Raw genomic sequence first — 23,337 nt, forward strand, 5'->3', positions numbered from 1 at the left:
TTGCTGTAAATATTTTTAGTTTGAGTATGACCAGGTTTAATATGTGTTTCCTTTGCTGTCTGTTTCTTAGTCTGGAAAGAAGCAGAAGTTACTGCACGTAGGCAGATACCCGTGGCCTTTGCTAGGCCTATAATCTAAGATTACCGTCTCTGTTTACTGTAAACAAAAGCTAGTTTCAGTCGCGTTTAGAGAGGGAGAAATCAAAGCCCTAGCTTGAATAACTAAACTGAGCAGTGGTCTTAAATTAACTGGTTGAGAGAGAAGCTGGGGGTAGGGCAAGCCCTGATTGGAAAAGCTTAGGTGATATCATACCAGGTATCTAGGGACTTCTCAACTAAAGCCCAGCCTCTTTTTCTTGGGGCTGCTGAAGGCTGCACAGCTGAAGGCCAGCTGGAAAGAACTACTCCCCATGAGGAAGTCTCCCCCACTCTTCACTGGAGAAGTGAGTTGGAGCTGTGTGAAGGGAAAGCCTCAGGCACAGGGAGAGGAAGTCAGTTTTGGGGCTTGAGACCTCTGTTCCCTCCTTCTTCTTTCCCTTTTTGTTTTCCTAGGTTTTGAGTGAGGGTATTAATCCATGGAGTACACTGACCAGGGTTAGAGCTTGGCAGCTTGCTGGCAGTTTTGGCCAGGGCTGGCAAATTTGGGCCAATCTTGAGTCCTTGAGCAGAATAATTTACTAATTATCTGATGAGGGTTGGAGCCTGGCAGGTTTTTGTTATTGCATATTTGGGCTAGGATTAATATCTTGGCACACTTTGTGCCAGGGCTGAGAGCTAAGAACCTAACATGCTTTAGTTGCTGTTGCAACTTCTTTTCTTTCAGCCTTACTATGTGGTTGTATGTCTTGTTGGCAGTTTTGGCCAGAATTAAAGGCCTGGCAGATTTAAGTCAGGCCTAAGATCTTGAGTGGGATAATACCATGGGGATATTAATCCCTAGAGGAATGGAGTCCTAGCAGTTATTGGGAAAGATAGGTCTGGCCCCCTTAGCTGTTTTGCAATTGTTGCATCTCAGCTAATCTGTGTATCTGAAGCCAGCTGTATGTTCAGGCTCAGAGTGAATAGGCCTAGGTCCTTTTTTTGTTACTGTTGCAATTTGTTTTGTCTCAACCTAGTCCCAGCTCAGGGCAAATAGGCCTGGTTTCTCCCTTTTAGTATTTTACAGCTGTTGTGTCTCATCCTTGTTGTGTAGCTGAGCCCTACTGTACATTCAGCTGCAGGCCTAAATAGGCCTCGATCCCCTTGAGTTCTTTTGCAGTTTTCTGCCGCAGCAGAGTTGGGGAATAGAACTAGGAATTTTGGGGGTGTGGTATGCTAACTGAAGCCACAAATCACCCCCTCAAAACCAGCATGTAGAAGTAGAGATTGACATTTTACAGCTTTGAATGGAGCAACAAAGTGCCCCATGCTCTGTAGCTACTCCCTGAGGTTCATCACATCCCAAGGAGCATCACCTAAAACCAGGGTGGGTCTCCCAGTCCAGACTATTGCTCAAGGGCAGGTATAGGGGTGCAGGCCCCTGGAACTACCCTTTGGAGAGCCCTCAAGTCACAGATTGCCTGGGTATGGATGAAGCCTCTCTAAGACGATGCAACTTATAGACTATGCTGCATAGTTAGTAGTGTTTTAAATTGCATTTGTTGTTTCCTTTGTTTTCTGTAATAAATCTGCCCTTTTGTGTTTATACTCCTTGTGAAGAGGGAGTTTTGTTTATGCAGGACAGCCCAGCCAAATTCAGTGATCCCAGATATCTGAGTAGGGGCTCAAGCCATAGTGAAAACTCATTGGGTACCCTGAAATTTGAACCCAGCCCTTGTTGCTGTGAACTGGTGCCTGGCAGAAGGGTTACATAACATAGTTTCATCCCCTTTTGCCTACTTCCTTGAATATTTGGCATAGAGACACACTGTGATAGCATGGTTTGGTCCTGTATAATGTTTTGGTTATAAGGGAGAGTGGTATAAATTTGAAGGTTTATCTTGCCCAGTACTTTGAGTATTAACACCTATAATTTCATATTTAGTAGGGAGAAACCCCTTAGGTTATACCATTTTTAGTTTGTTCCTAAAACCTGCATTCAGATTAGTTTGAGATGTGCAGTACTAGCAAATTATAATTTACCTCCTTGTATTTGCATTCCCAAGTCAAATTATGGCAGCCCTGCCAAACCGCAGACAATCCACAAGAGCCTGGTACATGTAGCCAAAGCATCTGCAGATACTGAACCATAAATGCCAATGAATTGGCTAAGCCCCTTAAGGAGTGAGAAATCCTGTATAAATTAAGGCTCCCCTGGCAGCATTTAATCTTGTATTTTCTAACTTTCAAATGTTTGACTTAGCAACCAGAATAACATCCTGTAACAGTTTTTATATGCAACTTATACTCATTTGGAATTACCTGTACAACTATCTACAGCATAGCTAGAAGAACTAGTCTAAATTTAGGCTGGTGAAATCTTCATAGCACTTTATCGTCTATTCTGTCTGTATAGTAACATAGTCCAAAAAATATTTTTTATTTTCAGAGGAAATCAGTAAAGCTAACTTCTTTTTTTTTTTTTTAAGAAACAGATATCTAACTCTGCATTGGTTAGTGGTCAATAATATATTATTTTTTTACAGTGAACTTATCCTGTCCAGCATTGACATTGATGCAACCGGGGACTGGGAGTGTCTTGTCAACAATTCTTATGGAACCAGTAGGAAGCAAGTAGAAATTGTGGTACTAGAAACAGCTGCACCGTACTGCCCTGCAGAAAGAGTAATTAACAATAAAGGAGATTTCAGGTATGATTTTTTGTAAGTTTAAAATAACCAACTATGCAGAGGGAAAAGATTTGTCTTCTATAAAGTGTATCTGTAAAATTACATATTGCACGCTACAATAGGTTCTTATCTATTGCTCCAACAGCATTTTTATTAGTAAGGTAAGGTATTGCAGACTTGATGAAGGTGGATAGACAACTGATTGGATCATCATGCACAATGGACATATACAAGTCCATGGGGCTGGATGGGATACATCTGGGGGTGATGAGGGAGTTGGCTGATTGCAGAGCCACTGGCCATCATCTTTGAAAACTCATGGCAACTGGGAGAGGTCCTGGATGACTGTAAAAAGGCAGACATAGTGGCCCATATTTAAGAAAGGGAAAAAGGAGGATTTAGGTAACTACAGACTGGTCAGCCTCACCTCAGTCCCTTGAAAAATCATGGAGCAGATCCTGAAGGAATCCTTCACCTGGAGGAGAAGCAGGTGATTAGGAACAGTTAGCATGGATTCACCGAGGGCAAGTCATGCCTGACCAACCTGGTTGCTTTCTATGATGAGGTGACTGGTTCTATGGACACATGGGAGACCAGTGGATCTGGTATATCTTGATTTTAGTAACTGTCCACAGGTGAGCTAAGGAAGTATGGACTGGATGAATGGACTGTAAGGTGGATAGAAAAATGACTGGATCATCAGGCTTAGAGGGTTTTAATCAATGGCTTGATGTCTGGTTGGCAGCTGGTATCAAATGGAGTGTCCCAGGGGCCAGTTCTGGGGCCAGTTTTGTTTCATCAGTGACCTGGAAAATGGCCTAGAGTGCACTCTTAGAAAGTTTGAATATAGCAGTAAGCTGGGTGGAGTAGTAGATATGCTGGAGGGTAGGGCTAGGATTCAGAATAACCTAGATAAATTGAAGGATTCAGTCAAAAGAATTATCAAAAGTTTCCACAAAAACAAGTGCAAAGTCCTGTTTTTAGCATGGAACAATCCCATGCACCAGTACAGGCTGGGGGCTGACTGTCTGGGCAGCAGTTCTGCAGAAAAGGACCTGGGGGTTACAGTGGACAATAAGCTAAATATGAGGCAACTGTGGACCCTTGTTGCCAAGAAGGCTAATGGCATATTGGGCTGCATTGGTAGGAATGTTGCCACTAGGTCAAGGGAAGTGATTTTTCCCTTCTATTCAGCACTAGTGAGGCTACATCTGGAGTCCTGTGTTCAGTTTTGGGCCCCCCACTACAGAAAGGATGTGAACAAATTGGAAATGGAGATGGTGAGGGGGCTGGGACACATGACTTATGAGGAAAAGCTGAGGGAAATGGGCTTGCCTAGTTTAGAGAAGAGATGAAGGGGATCTAATAGCAGCCTTCAACTACCGGAAGGGTGGTTCCAAAGAGGATGGAACTAGACTGTTCTCAGTGATGGCAGATGACAGAACAAGGAGCAACAGACTCTACTTGCAGAAAGAGATGTTTAAATTAAATACTAGGAAGAACTCTCTCACTAGGAGGGTAGTAAAACACTGGAACAGGTTACCCAGAGAGGTCGTAGACTCTTCATCCTGGAGGTTTTTAAGACCCAGCTAGACAAAGCCTTGGCTGGGATGATCTAGTTGGGGCTGATCCTGCTTTGAGCAGGGGTTGGACTAGATGACCTCCTGAGGTCCCTTCCAACCCTAATTTTCTATTATTCTAATTAGTAGTCATTAGTGGCTTAAAGTTTGTGTAGGAGAAAGTATTGAGGCACATTCCCCATGGGGCTGGTCTGGGCTTGATTCTGTTTATTATCTTTATTAGTGATTTGGAGCATGGGATTAAGTGAACACTTTACAATATTGCAGATGGCACTAAATTGGGTAAGGTTGTCGACACCCTGGAATATAGGACTAGGATCCAGAATGACTTGGATAAACTGAAGAATTGATTTGAAATCAATCTAATGAAATTCAGCAAAAGCAAGTACAAAGTCCTGCACTTAGAACAGAGCAATGTTGTACACGAGCAGCTGGTGCCTCCTGAGTCTGGGGAGGCACCAGATCACTGATGGAGATGGGGAGAAGGGGAGTCCCCATGGCTGATTGCCAACCAGGGTGGAATGGGGAGGTTCCCCAGCAGCTGAGAGCAGGACCACCAGCAGTGGAACCAAATTCAGAATGGGAAGGACAGCCCATCTATATATATTTTTTTACAGTGAACTGTAGAAAAAAGTGAACTGCATTGGTTGAAATACTGCAGAAAGGATTTGGAGGGGTCAAAAGGGATCATAATCTGAAAATGAGCCAATACCGTGCTCTTGTTTGCAAAAAAAAAGGACAATAAGATACTAGGCTGCATACATCACTTTCAAATCAAGAAAAGTGATTTGCCTGGTATTTTTTACACTGGTGAGGCCTCACTTGAAGTACTGGGTCCATTTCTGGGCCGCTCATTACAAACAAAACAGACAAACAAAAAACAGTTCAGACAATCGTTAAAAAAAAATACAGACAGCCAGTGATATGGTTTTTGTATGCAAGTGATACAATTTAGAAGGGGTCCAGTGGAGCACAACAAAAATGATTAAAAGCTTGGGAAACATGAATTATGAGGACAGGCTGAAAATATTAGGATTATTTAGTTTAGAGAAGAGGAGACTAAGGGGGAATTTAATAACAATCTTCAAACAGCTAGAGGGCAATTAAAAAGAGGATGCAGTGTGGAAATGTGTAAGGAAAACATTAGGGAAGTGGATTTTTTTTAAGGGATTTTGGAGGAGAAGCAGGAACCAGAACCACATGACTAGCTAAGTTTCTGAGGGCCAACACCAGGTTTTCCAAGGACTTTGAGTGCTTCATGGAATGTAGTATAGAAATCTCTTCTTCAACACTTTCATAATAGTGTGGGTTCCCAGCTTGAGTCATGAATGATTTCCAGTTCATATTCCTTTTTGGCTAATTAAAAAGTGGGTGCCAAATTATTTCTTTTGTAATGCAAATTGTAGTACAAAGTGGTTGATAAGCTCTGCACTAAAGCATTAGAAGATACAGAATTTTTTCCATACTATTCTGATGAAACCAAAGCAGTTTTGCTTAGGTGATATTGACAGAAATAAAATGAATAGAAATAGAATATAGTTCTTTTGCAAAAACTACATTGAAAAAACTAAAAATATAAAATGAAAGCTGTTCAGATGGGTTGAATTATTTTTTGTGAACACAGTGTCTGAGTTCCCCCCAAAATTGCATCTAAAACATTTAAAGAAACAGTTGGACTTCTAAACATTATTTTCTTTTGTTTTGGTTTTTAATAAATATTCATCTTACCTAAAATTGTATTTTGAAAGATAACATATTTGTTGTCTAACTAATCTTTCTTCCTAAAATTTCATATGAATTCCCTGGTGTATATAACAACAATGATCAAATATAATTTTGGATTCATCTCCAGTTTTATAACAATATTATTTTTTATTAAAGATGTAAACCTTAAAATGGACAGTCCCTGAAATCCACTAAGGTCTTTACTATTGATATTGTGTTTTAAGTATAAGGCAGGAGAGATGTTATATTGCTGCGTATAAAATCACAAGATAAATTTTTATTACCTGAAAGTAAGACCATTGTGTTCTGTAATAATCCTACCGGGAGAGCAAGAAAGAATATTGTTGCTGGATAAATTGTAAGATGAGTTTAAGTTTAATTAATTAATTAATTAATTAAAGTAAAAATGGGGATAAGGGAGAGTAAGAAGGGTTGAAATATGCTATCCTTTCCTTTTGTAGTGAAGTACTAGAGCTTTCCAAACAAGTTGCTAGCTTAAATAAATCTCTTTGCCTTTATCTTTAAACTGTGAGCATGAGTTATTTTTCATAGGACCTTCCCTCCAGTTCTAACGTGTAATACGTCTGGGGTAAACCTCCCAAAAGAGGGAAGTTGTCTATCCTCTTTGCACACTCCTACAAGAATACTGTTGTTTCACCACAGATTTCCAGGAATTTATTAACATAATTTGAAGAAATATGGCTAAATCCCTTGCATTACTTTCAAACATTTCAACTAAAGTTTGTTTGTCTGGTACTGTAAAAAAACTGCCAATGCATTCTACCTAGAACTAGTGAACTTGGGTGCTTTATAATTAATCACTTTAACAGATATAATATAAACTTGAACCAAGTGCTACATAATACAGCTTTCAAATGACAGTTATGAAGCTCATCACACTCTTGCCAGTAAATGTCATTCCTTCTTTATAAATAGAAGATACATAAATTCCTACAGAGTGATCAAACTAACACCAAGGGCATTTTGTGATTTTATATAAATCAAAAGAACAGGAAGGCACATTTCTCTGTAATGATCATCTTTCAGAAAGTCCACCCAAATTTATTTTTGAAACATATATCAAAAGCATGCTGAGTCTATGGATTCTTTTGGTATTTGAAGGGAATGAATTTAAGATTATAGAGAACTTCTTTGGAGAAAACTTAACTTCAACACATGAAGCTTGTTTCAGAGGCTTCTCCTCAGAGATGTAGCTAACACACCAGCAATTTTTAATGGAAAGACCTTTGAGGTTTTGATACCATAGCAAATATGTAGGTAGAAAGATTTCAGTCACAAAAGCAGAACTAGAAAGAGCAGTTCCTTTATTCGGAAGAGAAGCACGAAACTCTGTGGAAGCATGGCTCTTTCAGTGGAGAGTCCCAGGTGGTATTTATAATTGAAAGTTGTGATAAAAATTATGCATTTTGAGTAAGAGTAAACTGACCCTATGTACTGAAAAATGTGAGATTCTGTATTTTTTTTCACTCATTATGAGTGAAAAGCTGATTCTTAAATGCTAAAGGTAAAATGATGATGTTCTATCTTTCTTGATCATAAAAAGATAATGCCACCACTGCATACATTAGGTGTGCTGTACTTGTTGAATAGCCTTAGGGGAAAAACAGGGGGGTGAAAGGGAAAGAAATGAGGTGTACCTCTGTATATAAAAGTGATGTATATGTATTCTGAGGTGCACTATGAAGTGGAGGAAGGCCTCTCGTAAGCCTCTGGGTAAAGGCATAGAAGGGAGAACAGCAGGGGAGGATGCCATTGTGGGTGTCTTCTACAGGTCATCAAACCAGGAGGAAGAGGTGGATGAGGCCTCCTTTAAACAACTGACAGAAACTTCCAGGTCATAGGACTTGGTTCTCATGGAAGACTTTAATTATTGGGACCTCTACCTGGAGGGAAACACAGTAGTGCACAAACAGTCCAGCAAATTCCTGGAGTGTTGTGGGGATAACTTTTTGATACAGATGGTAGACAAGTCAACTTAGGTAGAAGCTCTTCTCCACTTGTTGCTCACACACAGAGAGGAAGTAGTTAAGATGTGAAGGTGGAAGGTAACTTGGGTAACAACAGCCACAAAATGATGGAGATGAATCCTTAAGGGAGGAAGAAGGAGAGCAGCAGAATATTGTAATGTATTGTAAGATGAAAGCACCGTAAGGTAGATACATCATTGGTTGGATCATTGGGCTCAACAAGTAGTCATCAGTGGTTCAGTGTCTAGTTAGGAGATTCCCCAATGGTCTATTTTGGATCTGATTGTAACAGGTGCTGGGCACACTTGTTAGTTTAAGAAAGGAGAAAGCTTGGAAAGGCATTGAGTCAGTAGGCAGGGGAGCATCTGCTCAGAAAAGGCTGGGACTTAACTGAGAGATAAGCCCAGGGCTAGAGCTGAGGCAGGCAGTCTCACCCTGGCTGCTGACATGGAAGGAATTCATAAACAACCAGCAGACAGAGGGAGACTCTGTACTCCCAGGGGTTAAGAGAAGGCACCCTTAGAACTCAGGTGTTATCTGGTGGTTTAGGGATTGAGACAAGGGTCAGTGGTGGTCTCAGTTGGCCCAGAAGTGGGAACAGGATCTCAGGGGTTAGACACAAAGGCTGAGAAGCAGAGCCAGAGAGCCCAAGACAAGCCTGAGGCACTGGGATGGCCAGGGGAGCCAAGTATACTTAAGGAGCAAAGAACAATTAAAGAGACTGAGGCCCAGGTAAGAGACTAATGGATCTGACATAGGGGCACCTGGGGTATGGGGATGCCCCTAGGGAGGGCCACTTACTGGATGGGACATAGAGCATGATGGGTAACATCTGCAAGGCATGAGTATGGTGTCATGTAAGTTGGTGGTTGGAGCCATGTAATAAGCTCTTAGGCTAGAGACAGACATTCAAAAACCCTGAGCATGTGTTGATTCAAACTTTGCATATTAGTGTAACCTGCTTAGGCTGAATCAGTTTGTAACTGCACAGAGATTCCCTCTGGACTGAAAAAATGCGGGCACATGTCTGCAGTGGCTGAGGCTAGAAGCTGGGAGGGTGCTAGAGCAGCTTTCCCTTCCCTTCCACAGTCCTGAGCTGAGGGCGGGGGGCATAGCCAGGCCCAGCAGGACACTCTGATTAGGGAGGGCTCTCCCCTTCACTGAGCCTGCAGAGGTTGACACAGCATTTATCACCCCAGCAGCAAAACAAATGACTCTCTCATTAATTCAAGCTCTATTTAAACAACTTGTTCCAAGAAAGAAATGGAGGGATGTTATCAGCATTTATCACCCCAGCAGCAAAACAAATGACTCTCTCATTAGTTCAAGCTCTATTTAAATCACTGTCCTTTGTCCCATCTTCCACAGCACGGACCATATCCAGCATGTGGTATGCTAGCTAATGCTGATAAGTGTCTGTGTAAGGCAGAGAGGAAGGGAGACCTCTGCTTAGTAGGGAGTGGTGAGGGGAGTGGGGAAGCAGGGGGAAGCCAGGCAGACACTGGCAGTCTCTGCCAGAGCTCTACCCAGGGAGCAGAGGGGAGGAGTCAGCTCTGCTGTGGAGCAGAGATTCCTGCCCAGCCCAGAGAGCATGCCAGGATGCTGGGGGAGTCTGGTTTAACTTAAATCAGGAAGCGGTCTGGGACAGACATTGCATAAAGTGGTTTGACTGAAATCGGTTAAGCCAGGTTTATCTCAAACCATTTTCAGCTATTTTTAAATAGGTTTATAACATCTGTTCTGTTACAGGTTTAAAGCAGTGTCTGATTATTTAAACTAGTTTATGTGCAATGTCTGTCCTTAGCCTTAAGATGTTGAGTAGTGACACCTGAACAGCAGCATGGGATCATGGATCTGTGGGGCAGCCTCCCTTTCCAAGGATGTAGTAACAACAGGTCTTTAATAATTTGAATGATGGGATTGAGTGCACGCTTAGTAATTTGGCAGATGAAACCAAGTTGGGTGCAGTTACAGACACTCTGGAGGGCAGGACTAGGATACAGAATGACTTGAATAGATTTGAAAAATGGTCCACTATCAATTGCATGAGATTCAACAGAGACAAGTGCAAAGTCCTGTACTTGGGATGGAAGGATTGGCTAGACAACAGTACTGCAGAGAAGAACCTGGGGTTAGACTGTAAGCTGAATATGAACTAAGAGTATGCTCGTCTTACAAAAAATAAAAAAATAAAAAAATAAAAAGCCATCAGCATATTGGCTTGTATTAGGGAATGTTACTTGCAAATCAAGAGAAATTATTTCTTTTCTCTATCCAACACTGGTGAGATCTCACCTGGAATATTGTGTCCAGTCTTGAGTCCCATATGTCAAGAAGGATGGGGAATTGCACTTGTTTGGAGGAAGGGAATTCTTTGAAATACTGTTCCCTTTTAATTACTGCTAAATTTTAAAACAACAGCCTGCTTTGTACCCACTACTGTGAAAATGGCAATAATTTTATACCCAAAACAATACTCCTGAGAGCTCTGTGGTTCTTAACAATTCATTGACCATGAGCCTCTTTCAACCTAATGGAATAATGGTGACTGCTTTTGCTCTATAAGCCCTCTTTCAGAGATTACTTGACAGAAGAGCAGAATTCAACTGTTAATTTATATTGGCTCACATATTAAACTTTGGGGGCAAATCCTACTGTCCCCTTTCACCCTGCAATCAACATGTTTCTTACTTCTGGGACTAAACCTCCTCAGGAGTCATTTTCATGTACTTAAGGGAGATGGAACAACTTGTAACACAACCTTTACTCTTCCATACTGTGGCTTTGAGCCAAAATCCCAGTGAGAATGGTCCTTCTCTTCTGGAGCATTTGCCTCTTGGTTTTGAAAAAGAGATGTTAAATTTTAAAATTGCATGATGGCTTTAAGCTTTGCTTTACAAAGTCTTTGTAGATCTATGAAGGGGAAATATTTCATCTATATATATTTTTAACAACCAAGTACCTTATTAGAGCAAATCAGTTGCCAGTTCTCACTACTGCCAGATTGTGGGTTAGTATATTTCTGGCAGTAAGAAAACAATGTAATTTACCACAAAGCACAAAAACAAAACGCTGTTTTTAGAAAATAAACCATTTGAAATAATTATTTACTACTTACATGTTCTGCCATATTGTTGCCACATTGTAAATTAGTTCTAAATAAGGCATGTCATGTTGAAATTGCTTATTGTTATCTTCCTCATAGATGGCCTAAAACTTTGGCTGGGATAACAGCTTACCATCCATGTTTCCAGTATTCGTTTAGTTCCATTTCTTTACGTAATGGAGCAGAAGAGCCAAAGGCGTGGCGTAAGTGTAACCGGACTGGACGCTGGGCAGAACAAAACTATTCTGAATGTCCTTATTCACAGGAAGTAACACAAGTCCTTCATGCTTTTAGTGAGGTAACACTGCAGAGTCTGTTTATTGAATGTACTGTATGTATGGGTATGTAACTACATGGGGAGAGGAAGCAGAAGGGAAGAGTGAGGTCACCAGGGGAGCAAGACTTTTGTGGTATATGGGCAGACTACTGCAGCAGCTAACATCAGCAGGAACTCAAACCTCTATGCCTGAAATGTCTAAGCAGCTAATGATGGCATGGGAATCCAAACAGCTGTAGGTGAGATATGGAGGCTACCAAGCAGGTTGCTGGGGTGCTCTGTGTTTTAAGACCAGCTTTGGTCAGGGATAGGTGAGGCTGAGGCCTAAGAACCCAGGGTCTAGGCAATGGACCTGGGGTGAGGGGGCATAACCAGATCAAAAGGGCCAAAGCTAAGAAGGTTGAAGCCCAGGTAAGGCTTTTAGGGGCTTGAGAGGCCAATAGTTGATTTGAGGCTTGGAGGTCCCCTCCAGTTGTCAACTAAGTCATTTGTGAGACATGGGCATGGCTATAACATGACTGGAGGCCATAATATAGCCCCTGTGGCATGGCTAGGACCATCTTAAAGGAGAAGTACACCTTGTAGAGTTTGGGCAGAGTAGTCCTGAGGATTAAGGTAAGAGGAAAGTAACCTCTGGGGTTACAGAAAGAGAAGATGTGTAAGGAGTGGCTAACCTGTCCTATGGAGGCAGCCTCCCCTTTAAGATATTAAGATCAAGTCGAGGCAGGTGAGAGGCAGGAGGTGGAAGAGGCCAGGGAGCAGTGGCAGGTGAGTCTGACCACTAGGGGGCATCAGACAACAAGAAGGTTGGATACCCCAAGCCTGTTACAGTAGCATACTTATAGAGGCTAGGGACAGAAGTCACATATAAACTGGTTTAAGTGATCGGAAACTAGTTTGAACTTGTAACAGAACAGAAGTTCAGTGCATGTAAACTGCTTTCAAAATGGCCAAAACTAATTTAATATAAACCTGGTTGGGTGTAGTTTCAGAAGTAACTGATTTAGGTCAAACTGTTTTAAGGAACTTCTGCCACAGATCCCTTCCTGGTTCAAGTTAACTCACAGTCTCCCAGCATCCCAGAATGCTTTGCAGCCCTGGGCTTTGCTGTCTGCTCCAGTAGAGCAGGGACTGTCTCACCCCTCTGTTCCTTAGCCTGCATCCTGCCTGTGTCCATCAGTCCATAGAAATGGGGTGGAATGGACAGGGGAGCAGACCCCCAGGCTCCCCTAGCCAGGGTCTACACAGCACATGTGGGGAAGGAAAGCCCTCCTTGTCCCACTTCCCAGCTGCTGATTGCTTCAGCCACTGCCGCAGGAGAGAGACAGAAGTTCTCTGGGCTGGTTGCCTGCCCATGCTGCCCAGCGTGGGAGCACTGGTAAACCTTGGGGGCTTTCCCCCACCCCAGCCCAGGGTCCCCCAGCTCAGGCAGCCGAGGGAGCTGAAGGAAATAATTCCCTTCCCAAGCCCCAGAGCTGCTTGCCTCTACGAATCTCAGGCAGCCTCAGGGAGTAGAAAGAAATTCTCTTGCTCCTCCACATCCAGTTTTGCCTCAGCTGCTGCAAGTCTGAGGCAAAACTAGTGCAGAGGAGTGGAAGAATTTCCTTCCAGTCCCTGAGGCTGCCCCAGGCTATCCCTGAGACTTGCAGGGTCTAAGGCAAGCAGCTCTGGGGTTCAGGAGGGGACAGCATGGGGTTGGGGACACTTTGCTGGGCTAGCAGTGGCAATGGCCAGTAGGCTGGGAGATGCACTCTAGTGCCTCCTGCCTAGTGGCCTGGGTCAATGCAGGCCTCCCCCTGTCTCTCCCAATTGAAAACTGAATGTCTGTTCAGTTGGTTATTGGTTCAACCTATGCAGCTGCCTAGTTTGAATCACAGCTTAGAGGAAGCAGCCTTGGGCTTTTTGACTGTCTGTACTTAGCCATTTTGGTTTCAGTCTCTTTAAAAAATGTTTTCTGTATAGTAGTGGAGCCAGATCTGGATCACATGGGTCCTTCTTAGTATCTACAGTAGCGTAGTCACAGGGGCAGTGACACGGATTGGGCAGCAGCACCAGTGAGGATCAAGCGGTGGCAGCGGTGCAGATGAGGCAGCATCAGGTCCAGTGAGAGTTGTGTCTGCATGGTCCTCCCTTATCCCCCTGGCTCTGACGGCCACTAGCCCAGCCTCCCAACTTCCAGTAGCCCGCTGGACTGCCATTGGTCCAAATGACACAGATCCTCAGACAAGATCCAGCTTATGGGCCAGATGTTTGATAACTCTGATGTAGAGCATATTAGAATGATTTTCCTGTTGCTTAAGAGTACAGACACTGCGTTCTTTCCATTTCTCAAAATACAATAGAGCAATGTATTTTAATGGTGTTTTAATGGACCATCTGGTAACCATAGTTTTATTGCACATTTTGCAAGAAAACTGTATTTAGGCACACATTTGGGACATTAAAGGCAAGATTTGGTGAGAGTCACTATTAGAAGGCTTTTTAAAAACAGAAAGCCTCCATTTTCAATAGGAAAAGGGTCTGCCATATATTCTCTTCCACAAAAGAAAGTATTAAAAAAATCATCTTTGAAATCATTCTCTACTGTATTCACTAGGCACCTCATTCTCTTCTGTATGACTCCATCTTTACCCCACCATCATAACTACATATAATTATTTGCTAAAAGTTGTATATAGGGCCATCAATGTCAAAGATAGAAATAGGTATGCACAGCATATCAGTCCCCATTATTATTTCTTGCAGTCCTGTCTCACTGAGTCCACAGCTGGAATGTTTCTATAGTCTTGGCTTGGACTCATGTGCATGTCCAAGTGGAGCAAGGCATGTAAGATAATTTTAGAAGCTCTAGAGAAATAGAGATTTTTTTATACTGACATTAAGAATATCACATGCTTCTGGAGGTTAATGGAAAAAACCCCCACAGGCCAAATGGTTTATTTTGGAGAAGGAAAATGAGAGGTAGGACTGAATATTGGGGAAGTTGAGGCAAAACAGGGGTCAAGAAATAAAAGGAAGGAATTTTGTAGAAGGGAGAATGGTTCTTAGAATTGTACAACCCCACACTTGCTTCCATGTCTGTTTTCATCGGCCACCCTACACTCATGCCTCTGCTTAACTGATCTCACTCAGCTGCATTCTTTTGCCATCTTCCATTCTTTCACTGATTTCTGATCAGCCTCTCTCCTACACTAAGCTATCTTACCTGCCCAGAATTTATTTCTGTTGGCTAGAAATTACCACTTCTTTCACTAGCATCTTTTCAAAATAAACAAACATGCAAATATGTGTGTGGGCTTTGATTTCAACCTAACAATTTGAACATTATCATGGTTTATTGAAACTCTCACCACATCCTTCTTTCCCATAATTCTATGTTTCCTATCATTCCCTATGTTGGTCATGGAAATTGCTAAATCTCATGAGAGAGGCTGCCAGCATACATTATTTTATTCAATCAACCCTTGAGATTGTATGTTTTCCAGGTCAGGGAGCATTTACACTTTCATTTCTGTAAAGCACTAAATGAATGCATTATAACAGTGATGCTCTAGCGTTACTATGAAAAAGTAATTAGGAGCAGCATATACAGGGGACATGTGTTTGAGTTATTATCCTCTTGAGCTCAGTACAAAGTTTAAATAAGTAAGTCTGCACATCTGTCTTCTGTGCCTACTAAAGCTACTGCTGGCAGGACTCTTCTTTTTATCTGTTTAGTTCTGGGAAGGTCATATTCTAGTTTATTACGTGGAAAAAAAACCCAAACAAATATTGGCATGATACTTAGTGCTATCAGAGGTGTAAAGGAAAGAGGAGAATTACTTGTTGATCTCTTACTCCCTTGGGACTTCTTCAGAAAAAGGTCATCAGAGATACCATTTGAATTAAATTAAACTAAACTAAAACATATATGCAATATTGTGACAACAGAACAAGGAAATAAAATCATGAAATATGATTTGTCTAGAACAGTTGGTATGTAAAGCCAAACTTAAAAAAATAGTTCTTATGAAGGAAAACTGAGGTTAATCTGAAGAAAAGAAATAAAATAAATAAAATAGTTTGGGTGGTGGCATACTGCAACAAAGGTTTGCCTTTATTTTTCCTGGTCACTTGATTTGCCTCTGTGCCTGTTGTTTCAACAAATGAATAACGGTAGATTTTCTGTTTCATGATTCTGCCTTTATTCTGAAAAACTACCTGTATCTCACACATACCAGCATTTCACACATACGTATACACATTTTCTTTACTGAACTTATGTTTTTATTTCTGTTTTCATTAATCAATTTCCTGAGTTTCCCTTTCTCTTCTGGAAAAGTTTTAAAAATCATACTATTTATCAATATTTTTATTATTATGATTATTTCAGATGAAGTTACATGTTTGATAAACCATTAAATTGTTTGACACTTTAATATCATAATTATATTAAATGATTATTAATAATGATGATAAGAGTTGCAGCATAATTGCTTGCTTGTAATTTTTAATGCCTTTTTGTTTGCCACTCAGGTGTTAGATAGTTGTCAGTGCCTGAGAATTTTGTTTTTGGAGGGTTGAGGAAAATTATTTCTCCTGCCTCCCCTTCACCTCCCCCCACTTTTTTTAGTAGTTGCCTGACATGGAGAAAATGCATATATCAGCTGTAAAAGTATTGTAGCCTGCTGTAAAAACAACACTTGAGATTTGACAGCTGAAATGTAAAAATTTGGCATGAACATAGTTTGATTTTTGCTAATATAATCATATTTTAGTGAATTAACTCAGGGGATAGATATGTAACAGTTATATTGGTTTCAAGTCCTGTTTCATGCAGGCTTAAGGCTAGTCATTTTGCTCAGGTATACCATTATAGGAACATGAAAACCATTAAACAGGAACATTTGATGTAGGCTCGCAAGTAGCAAATCTCTTTAGAGTTGAGAATTAAATTTGTTCACAGCTTCAAAAACATTTTAAAGTTCTTTGTTGAACAGTTTTTTTAAAAATTTGGCAAGGCTTTTAAAGTTCATGCTTAACTTTAAGTATATATTTCAGCATCCTTATGGACAAGTGTTTAGTACTTATGTATTTTACTGAGTGTAAACCAAAGCAGTCAGTACTTTGCAAGAATGAATGTAACTTAGCTCTGATATATTTTTAGCATTCAGGTAAGAGTCTAGTTCATAGACTGGCTTTGATTTTCTTGTTGGAAAACTAATATGCTGTTATAGAACTGACCCCTCAAGCATGTAGAGTTCAACATAGAATGATATCCAAAGTATTAAATTGTATAAGTCAACAAAATCAATAAATATATCCTATGATTCTGTAAGATGTTACGCTTAAATCATGATTAACCAGTTATTCATGTCTTAAGTAGTAACCCAGCCACACATTCAAGCAATTAATATATGATAAAATAGAATAAGTCACAAAATATGAGTAATAATTTTGTGGCTGGTTCCCATGACGGCTTAAATTGAATATGTTATCAGTGCTCTCCCAGCTTTGGGAGCTCACTAGAACCATTCAGTACAATGTAGCACTCATGAGGCTGGAAGTGCCAGTCAGCTGATGGGCTCTTCCACCGTAGAAGTACTGGACACCTACCTTGCTCCTTTCCAGTGCAGGGGAGCCAGGGTCATGATCCCAGGCCCCTCCATTGGCAATAGATTGTGTGTGGGATCTGATCTCACAATTGCTCCTCCTGCCATGCATGTGGCATGCCAGGAAGCATGATTGCTGAGATCAGGGATCAGATCCAAACATGCCTTTAAAAGAATGTATTTCAGTGGCCTAAGTTTCTGTTACGTTTTGTAGAATTTTTTCATGGGTCTTTTACACTTCACTCATGGCTGGAATTATATAAATGTATCACTTGGTAGCAAACATTGTGAATTAATAAAAAAAAACTTTACCTGTAATATGCACACAGAAATTAACCTTCCAACTAACCCTCCATTTTTAAATGGAATCTGGTAGCTAGTATTTCAAAAAACGTACAAGGATGTGCCTGAATGCTGAGCTGCTGAAGAGCAGAGAGCTTGAAGTGCTGATTCTGCACAGCCAGGGGGCCCCGGTACACACATCTCAGCATGCTCCATAGTCTTCCTGGACACAGAATGGCAGCAGTGCACAGGGTAGGCCTGATTGGCTGACCCAGATGCTTCAGCAGCCTGGGTGTTTCTACAAGTTCTCTGTGAGTGGGAGAGTGCTTTAATTAGAGCAGCTCTGAGAGTTGCTTTAATTAAAGAGCCTGGAGCATCTCATGTATCAGCATCCCCATACTTAAAAATGATGGCAAGATCACTTTAACTAAAGCTCATTCAATGAGCTTTAGTTAAAGTACCCCTGCCACCATTTATAAGTGCAGGGATGCTGATAAATGAGACACTGGAATCTGGTGGAGCATGGTAATTACCATGCTTCAGAAGACTTGATTAATCGAGCCTGCTTCAACATGCTATAATTACAGCACATTGGAGCTGCATCATTGTTCATGTATAGGGACCTCCTATCTCCCGTCAGTACAATTTGGGATTGTGACATGGGTGTATTCTGTTCCCTGTTTGCCTGGAGCACCAGAGTCCAGCAAGTGACAGACTTCTGGGGGAGGAAAGCACCTTGGGATGTTGGAGGGCAGTGCTTTGGCTTCTTAGAGGAGAGAACATGTTCAGGCATTTGCTCTCTCAAGAGAAACTCTCCCTGGAATTTTTTATCCCTGATTATTCCCAAGTTATTTTTCTTCAGGAGCAGCCATTTTTACTCGGGGAGAAAAAATCTGAACGTCTGTACATCTGTGCTTCCTCCTGGGAGATGAGCGATCCTCCCAGGAGAAACCAAGTATCTGTACGTGGCTTTTGGTAGCAATACTAGCATGTACATAAGTCTCTGTAACCTAGATATTATATGTAATGTTTTGGATTTATTTTCAGATGCACATCAATGGAACCACTGCTCCTGAATTTTCCCGCCAGCTGATGGCTTACACAAGAGGTGCTTCCAACTTTGCAGATAAAATGGATATTATATATTTAGCTTTCATACTGGAAAAATTAATAGGCTTCATGGATGAAGTTGAAGATGTAAGATACTAAATTATCTAATATATTCATTCAAAATCATGTACTTTACTTTTTGACATGGTGTTTTTTAAATGTATTCTGGCATACAGTGTAACACAGCATCTAATATTTCTTACTGGACTTGTGAATTTATATGCTCTGAATATTCAGCAGTGTGTTTCTTCATGCCTAAGAGGAGGTTTGTGCCTTCCCATCTGACTGACAGAGCCATTGCTGCTTTGAAACAAAATATTGTACTTCAGAATGCAAACCGTTTATTTTGCGTCATGTTAAAATATACAGTGGATAATATAGCAGAACTCCAGATGCCCTCCCATCTGGATGTTTCCTTAACTGTCTGTGTGTTACAAATCCTTATTCTGTTTCTTCTATACCATCAACAGAGTAAGTATGAAAGATGTTTTCACTAAAGTTTTGAGGAGCTATAAATGTATATTTCTTGTTATATGAAGATGAGAAAATGCTTCTTTCAAAGGATAACTTTCTATAGAAGCTTTTAGCACAATGGATGACAGTTACAAGGAAATTTAATAAAAAGTTATGGAAGCCTCAAGAGAAAAATAGCTTTTTTTATATAGAGAACAGCAAGGATATTCATAATAGTTTTCAATGTGAATTTTCACAGTAACTATTTACATAAAGATTTCTTAACCTGTAATTTTGCATACATGCTAGTTAGAGTTGAAACATTTGTTTTCTTTTAGTTTGGTGATTTTTATTTCTTTCTGGCTTTGGGGTTTGTAATAGTTAATATTTTAGTGCCACTTTAAGAATGTTTCCAACTTTAATTTCATCATCATATGCCAGACCTAAAGTGCATACCAAACGCTCTCCAAGAGTCATATTTCGAAGGGTAAAAATCCCAATATGGTGGTGTTGCTTTTTAACTGTGAGAATTTACCAAATGAGTAGAAAAACTCCTATTAATAATTATAGTTCCCTCCCTTTATTCTGTTTTGGGTCTGGTACTGACAGCTTATACATTATTCACTACATAAGCAAGCACCACTTCATATCTCCTTATGGGCATCCCTATCCTTCCCTATGAAGGAGCTTCTAGTCCCATACACTATTCAAGCATCCACGCAATTCCACCCTTCTTCCCTGATAATCCATGATAATCCATGACAATTATGTCCCAATCCCTTGCACTACATACAATTTCCATCCTCTCTGCTAATAGCTCCCTTTGTTTCCTTCTCCCACTTTCAGCCTCAGTTTGTTTCATGTTGCTTCCTGGGCTTGGAAATGCTTCTAACTTTTAGGCTCATTAATCAGCTTCATCTCTTTCAAATCCCTCATTACCACCCTGATTTTACCTCTTTTAATTTATATGTTCCTCAACTGTTGTCTTTTTGCCATGCAATCCAAGTGACAAGCGCCTAATCCATATGTGGAAGTTGCACTGATTTTGCTAAAAATTGCTTTAAAATAATGCAGTCTTCTGTACGGACATACTGGGTGCATCTACACACGCAGTTAACTTTGAAGCAATACATTCTGCTTCCTTTCCCCCCCTCCCATTCTAAAAACAGGAACAAGCTGGGAGCTTTACAGATACAAGTTACAAAAGACACTACATTTTGGAATATCTTTATCTGATACCTTATGCAGTGAGTCATATTTTCACCCAGTTGGCCATTTTTGAAGCTGTCTGCAACCATGTACTTGTTTGGTCACAATTATAGACTGTTTTTTGTGGCCAAATCAGGCAAAAAGTGTCACTTTTGTCTGCACCCTTAATTACCCCATCGTAAGATAGTACTGTCATTACTATCTTATGATGATGTTAATTTACTGCAGTGTAATAGTGTTACACATATAGATGGTGATGCTTTACTCAGCAGCTAATTAGTTAACTTTGCAGGTAAACATACACATGGACATGGACACTATATATTATATTGTAACTGACTTATAGCTCAAGTTAAATTAATATGTCAGTTGTGAATGACTAAAAGTGTGTTCAAAGAGATTTTCATTAATTATAATCGTTTTTAGTTAAACTGGTACAAGTTCTGTGTTGAGACACGCCTTAAAGCTCTCTCGGCCAATGCAGAATTTTACTTCATTGAATGATTTCTTAATCCTGTCTGGTGTTAATGTCACACACTATGGAGTTTCTGCAATTAATGTCTCCTGGTTAATTACTTTCAGTGTAGCGTATCTTACTATCAAGAGGACATATTTCTATTTAGTCCAGATGTTTTTATTTGAGAGCATGCCATTATTCTCTGTTTTATTTTAATTTTAAAATACTACCTGTCCTGGATGGCCTATCTTTTATTTATCTATTATTATTTTGACCCTATTGAATTGTTGCTTACATAAGTTTTAAGATTTTTTTTCATAAATTACTCTGTCCATTTTCTTAATCTTTTTTTATTGCTGTTCACCGTGTCAATTACACAATTTGTCAACAACCTTCTAGTGATTATGTTTCCAGACAGGGAAAAATAGTTCCAATAGAGTTGCTTAAGAGCTATATAAAAAGGTCCCATCATGTCTTTCTCCTTGGGAATGGGAGTGCTTAATAGAAAATTTAAAATTGTATTGTTTTTTAGGATCACAAACTCAACTCTAATTTTTATGCTTAAGTCATTCCTTAAGTCTATTTCACTGTTACTGCTTTCAAGATTTTTTCCTTTTCCTTGTAACTCTGGGCATGGCACAACACGCGCCCTCATCTCAACTGTGGGATCCTGGGGTATCCGGTAGCCAGTAGCCCTGCCCAGCCCCCCTGGGAAGCTGCTGCAGTGCCCCCGAGTGGAGAGCCTCCCCTTACAATCGAGCACCCTTGCGGACAATTCTCAAACTATTTACAAGATTTAATTATTTACAGCATAACAAATAACCATTAAATAAACACATTAATATACCAACTAATAAACCTCAAGAAATTATTTATACAGTCTCACCCATGTACCAGGGGATCCCGTGTGCACTGCCCCTGGCAGGGTGTCTCAGGGAGCGGAACAGTCCGTGTCCCTGCACGTGGTCTGTGGACACTCCCTGGTGCTGGTGTCCATCTCCATGCTCTTGTGGTATCCGGGCAGCAAGGGTCTCCGGGCATCAGGCAGTGGCTCCTCCTCTGCAGTCTCAGGGAAAACAGGGCAGGCTCTGGCAGTCTCCCCAACTCTGTTGTACTCACCCAGCCATTCACCAGGCTGCTGGCAGGTCTTTCCTGGCTTGGAGCCTCTACACGATCAGCCCGTCTCTGACCCTGCCTCCACCAGGCTCCCGGGCTGGAGAGAGGAACTGGATACTGTATCTCACCCGTGGCAGCCTTTTCTGCTGCTCCTCAGGGCACTCCTAGGGGCTTTCCGAGGAACCGCTGTGTTGAGAATCTGCCTCCAGTCTCCAGCCTGACCCTCAGCCCCTCTCTCTCTCTCTCATTCCCTCCCACGGGAAAACTGCTCCCCACTTTTATTCAAGCTTCTCAGCCAATCCCAGCCCAGAGCCCTTCCCTTTTTCTTACGGCTGTCTTTCAAAACTTTGCTGGGGTTACATCACCTCTCCCACTTCCAACAGGGCTGCCTCCAAAGCAGCTTCACTTGACCTCAGAGCCTACAGTGTCCCCACTGGGACAAATTCTGTCTTTCTGCCAGGCAGCCCTCTCCATTATTTCTGATGGGTCCATTTTTTAAATGCTGCTACATACTGAATATTTAAAAAACTTCAAGTGAAGATCCCACAACTTCTTTAGACAGTGTTTTCATTTTCCAATTGCTCTTCTAGTTGGGAAGTTTTTTCATGAGATTTGATATCAGTTACCTTGCCACAGTTTAAACCCATTGCTCTATGCCCTGTCCTCTGTAGAAAGGGATAATAATGTTTCTCTACCTTCTGCTTGGCAGCTGTTCAGAGATTTGAAAATTGCTATCATGTCTCTTCTTAACTCGCCCTTTGTCCAAACTAAATAAACCTTGTTCTTTGGTCTTTCATCACCTGGCTTGCTTTCCAACCTCTGTATCATCTTCACTGCTCACCTCTGGATCCTCTCCAGTTTCTCTGTATTCTTTATAATGCAGTGCTCAAAACCGGACACTGTATTCTAGCTGAGGTGTAACCATTATCTAATAGTGATACCAGTAACATTCTTACATTGGATTTTTTAAACGTAAAATTGCATTTGTTACTTCTGTGACTGCATTACATTGCCGAACTCATGTTCAGTTTGTGATTCACTGCAGCTTTCAAATTCTTCTCAGTAGTACAAGTGCCAAACTACTTATCCTCCCTATTCCATATTTGAATTTCAGTTCCAAGATATCTCTTGTTCACATTAGAACTCAGTGTTCAATATTTATATTTCCAGAATAATGTGTGTGTGTGTGGGTGTGTGTGTGTGTGAACTGAAAAAATGTCACATCTACACGTGTGGAACAGAAAATTTCTTTCAGTATAATGTTTCCTTACAAATGTTTCTCTTCTCCAGTCCTTTTTTTTTCTTGGAGTCCTTTTATATAATATAGGATGCTACTTTAAAAAAGTAAGATCAACATGAATTTTAATTGGTTTAACAGATTAAAAATATTTCATAGATTTCATAGACATTTGGGCTGGAAGAGACCCCGGAGAATCATCGAGTCCAGCCCCCTGCCCCAGGGGCAAGAAGTCAGCAGGAAACACAGGACCCCAGGAAGATAAGCATCCAAATGTGTTTTGAAGGCATTCAAAGTGGGTGCTTGAACCGCCTCAGGTGGCAGTCTGTTCCAAACCTTGGGGGCGTGGACAGCGAAGAAGTTGTTTCTTATAGTTTCATAGTTTATAGGGTCGAAAGGGACCTGAGCAGATCATCGAGTCTGACCCCCTGCCATGGCA

General features: G+C 40.9%; 1 protein-coding gene across 2 annotated transcripts in view; it reads left to right on the forward strand.

The window, feature by feature from the left end:
- LOC109324124 (adhesion G protein-coupled receptor A1-like) overlaps positions 1–23,337 on the forward strand; it is a 552,135-nt gene that overhangs the window by 291,751 nt on the left and 237,047 nt on the right. Inside the window, exons 8-10 of one of the 2 annotated variants that reach the window (XM_019556021.1) lie at positions 2,624–2,788; positions 11,266–11,464; positions 18,364–18,513. In XM_019556021.1, the coding sequence (XP_019411566.1) occupies positions 2,624–2,788; positions 11,266–11,464; positions 18,364–18,513 (514 nt within the window). Of the gene's footprint in view, positions 1–2,623; positions 2,789–11,265; positions 11,465–18,363; positions 18,514–23,337 lie in introns of those variants that run through there. The other variant, XM_019556022.1, reaches the window with a different exon arrangement.

Source organism: Crocodylus porosus, unplaced genomic scaffold (assembly GCF_001723895.1).
Source record: "Crocodylus porosus isolate Cpor-Errol unplaced genomic scaffold, CroPor_comp1, whole genome shotgun sequence".
NCBI classification, from domain to species: domain Eukaryota; kingdom Metazoa; phylum Chordata; order Crocodylia; family Crocodylidae; genus Crocodylus; species Crocodylus porosus.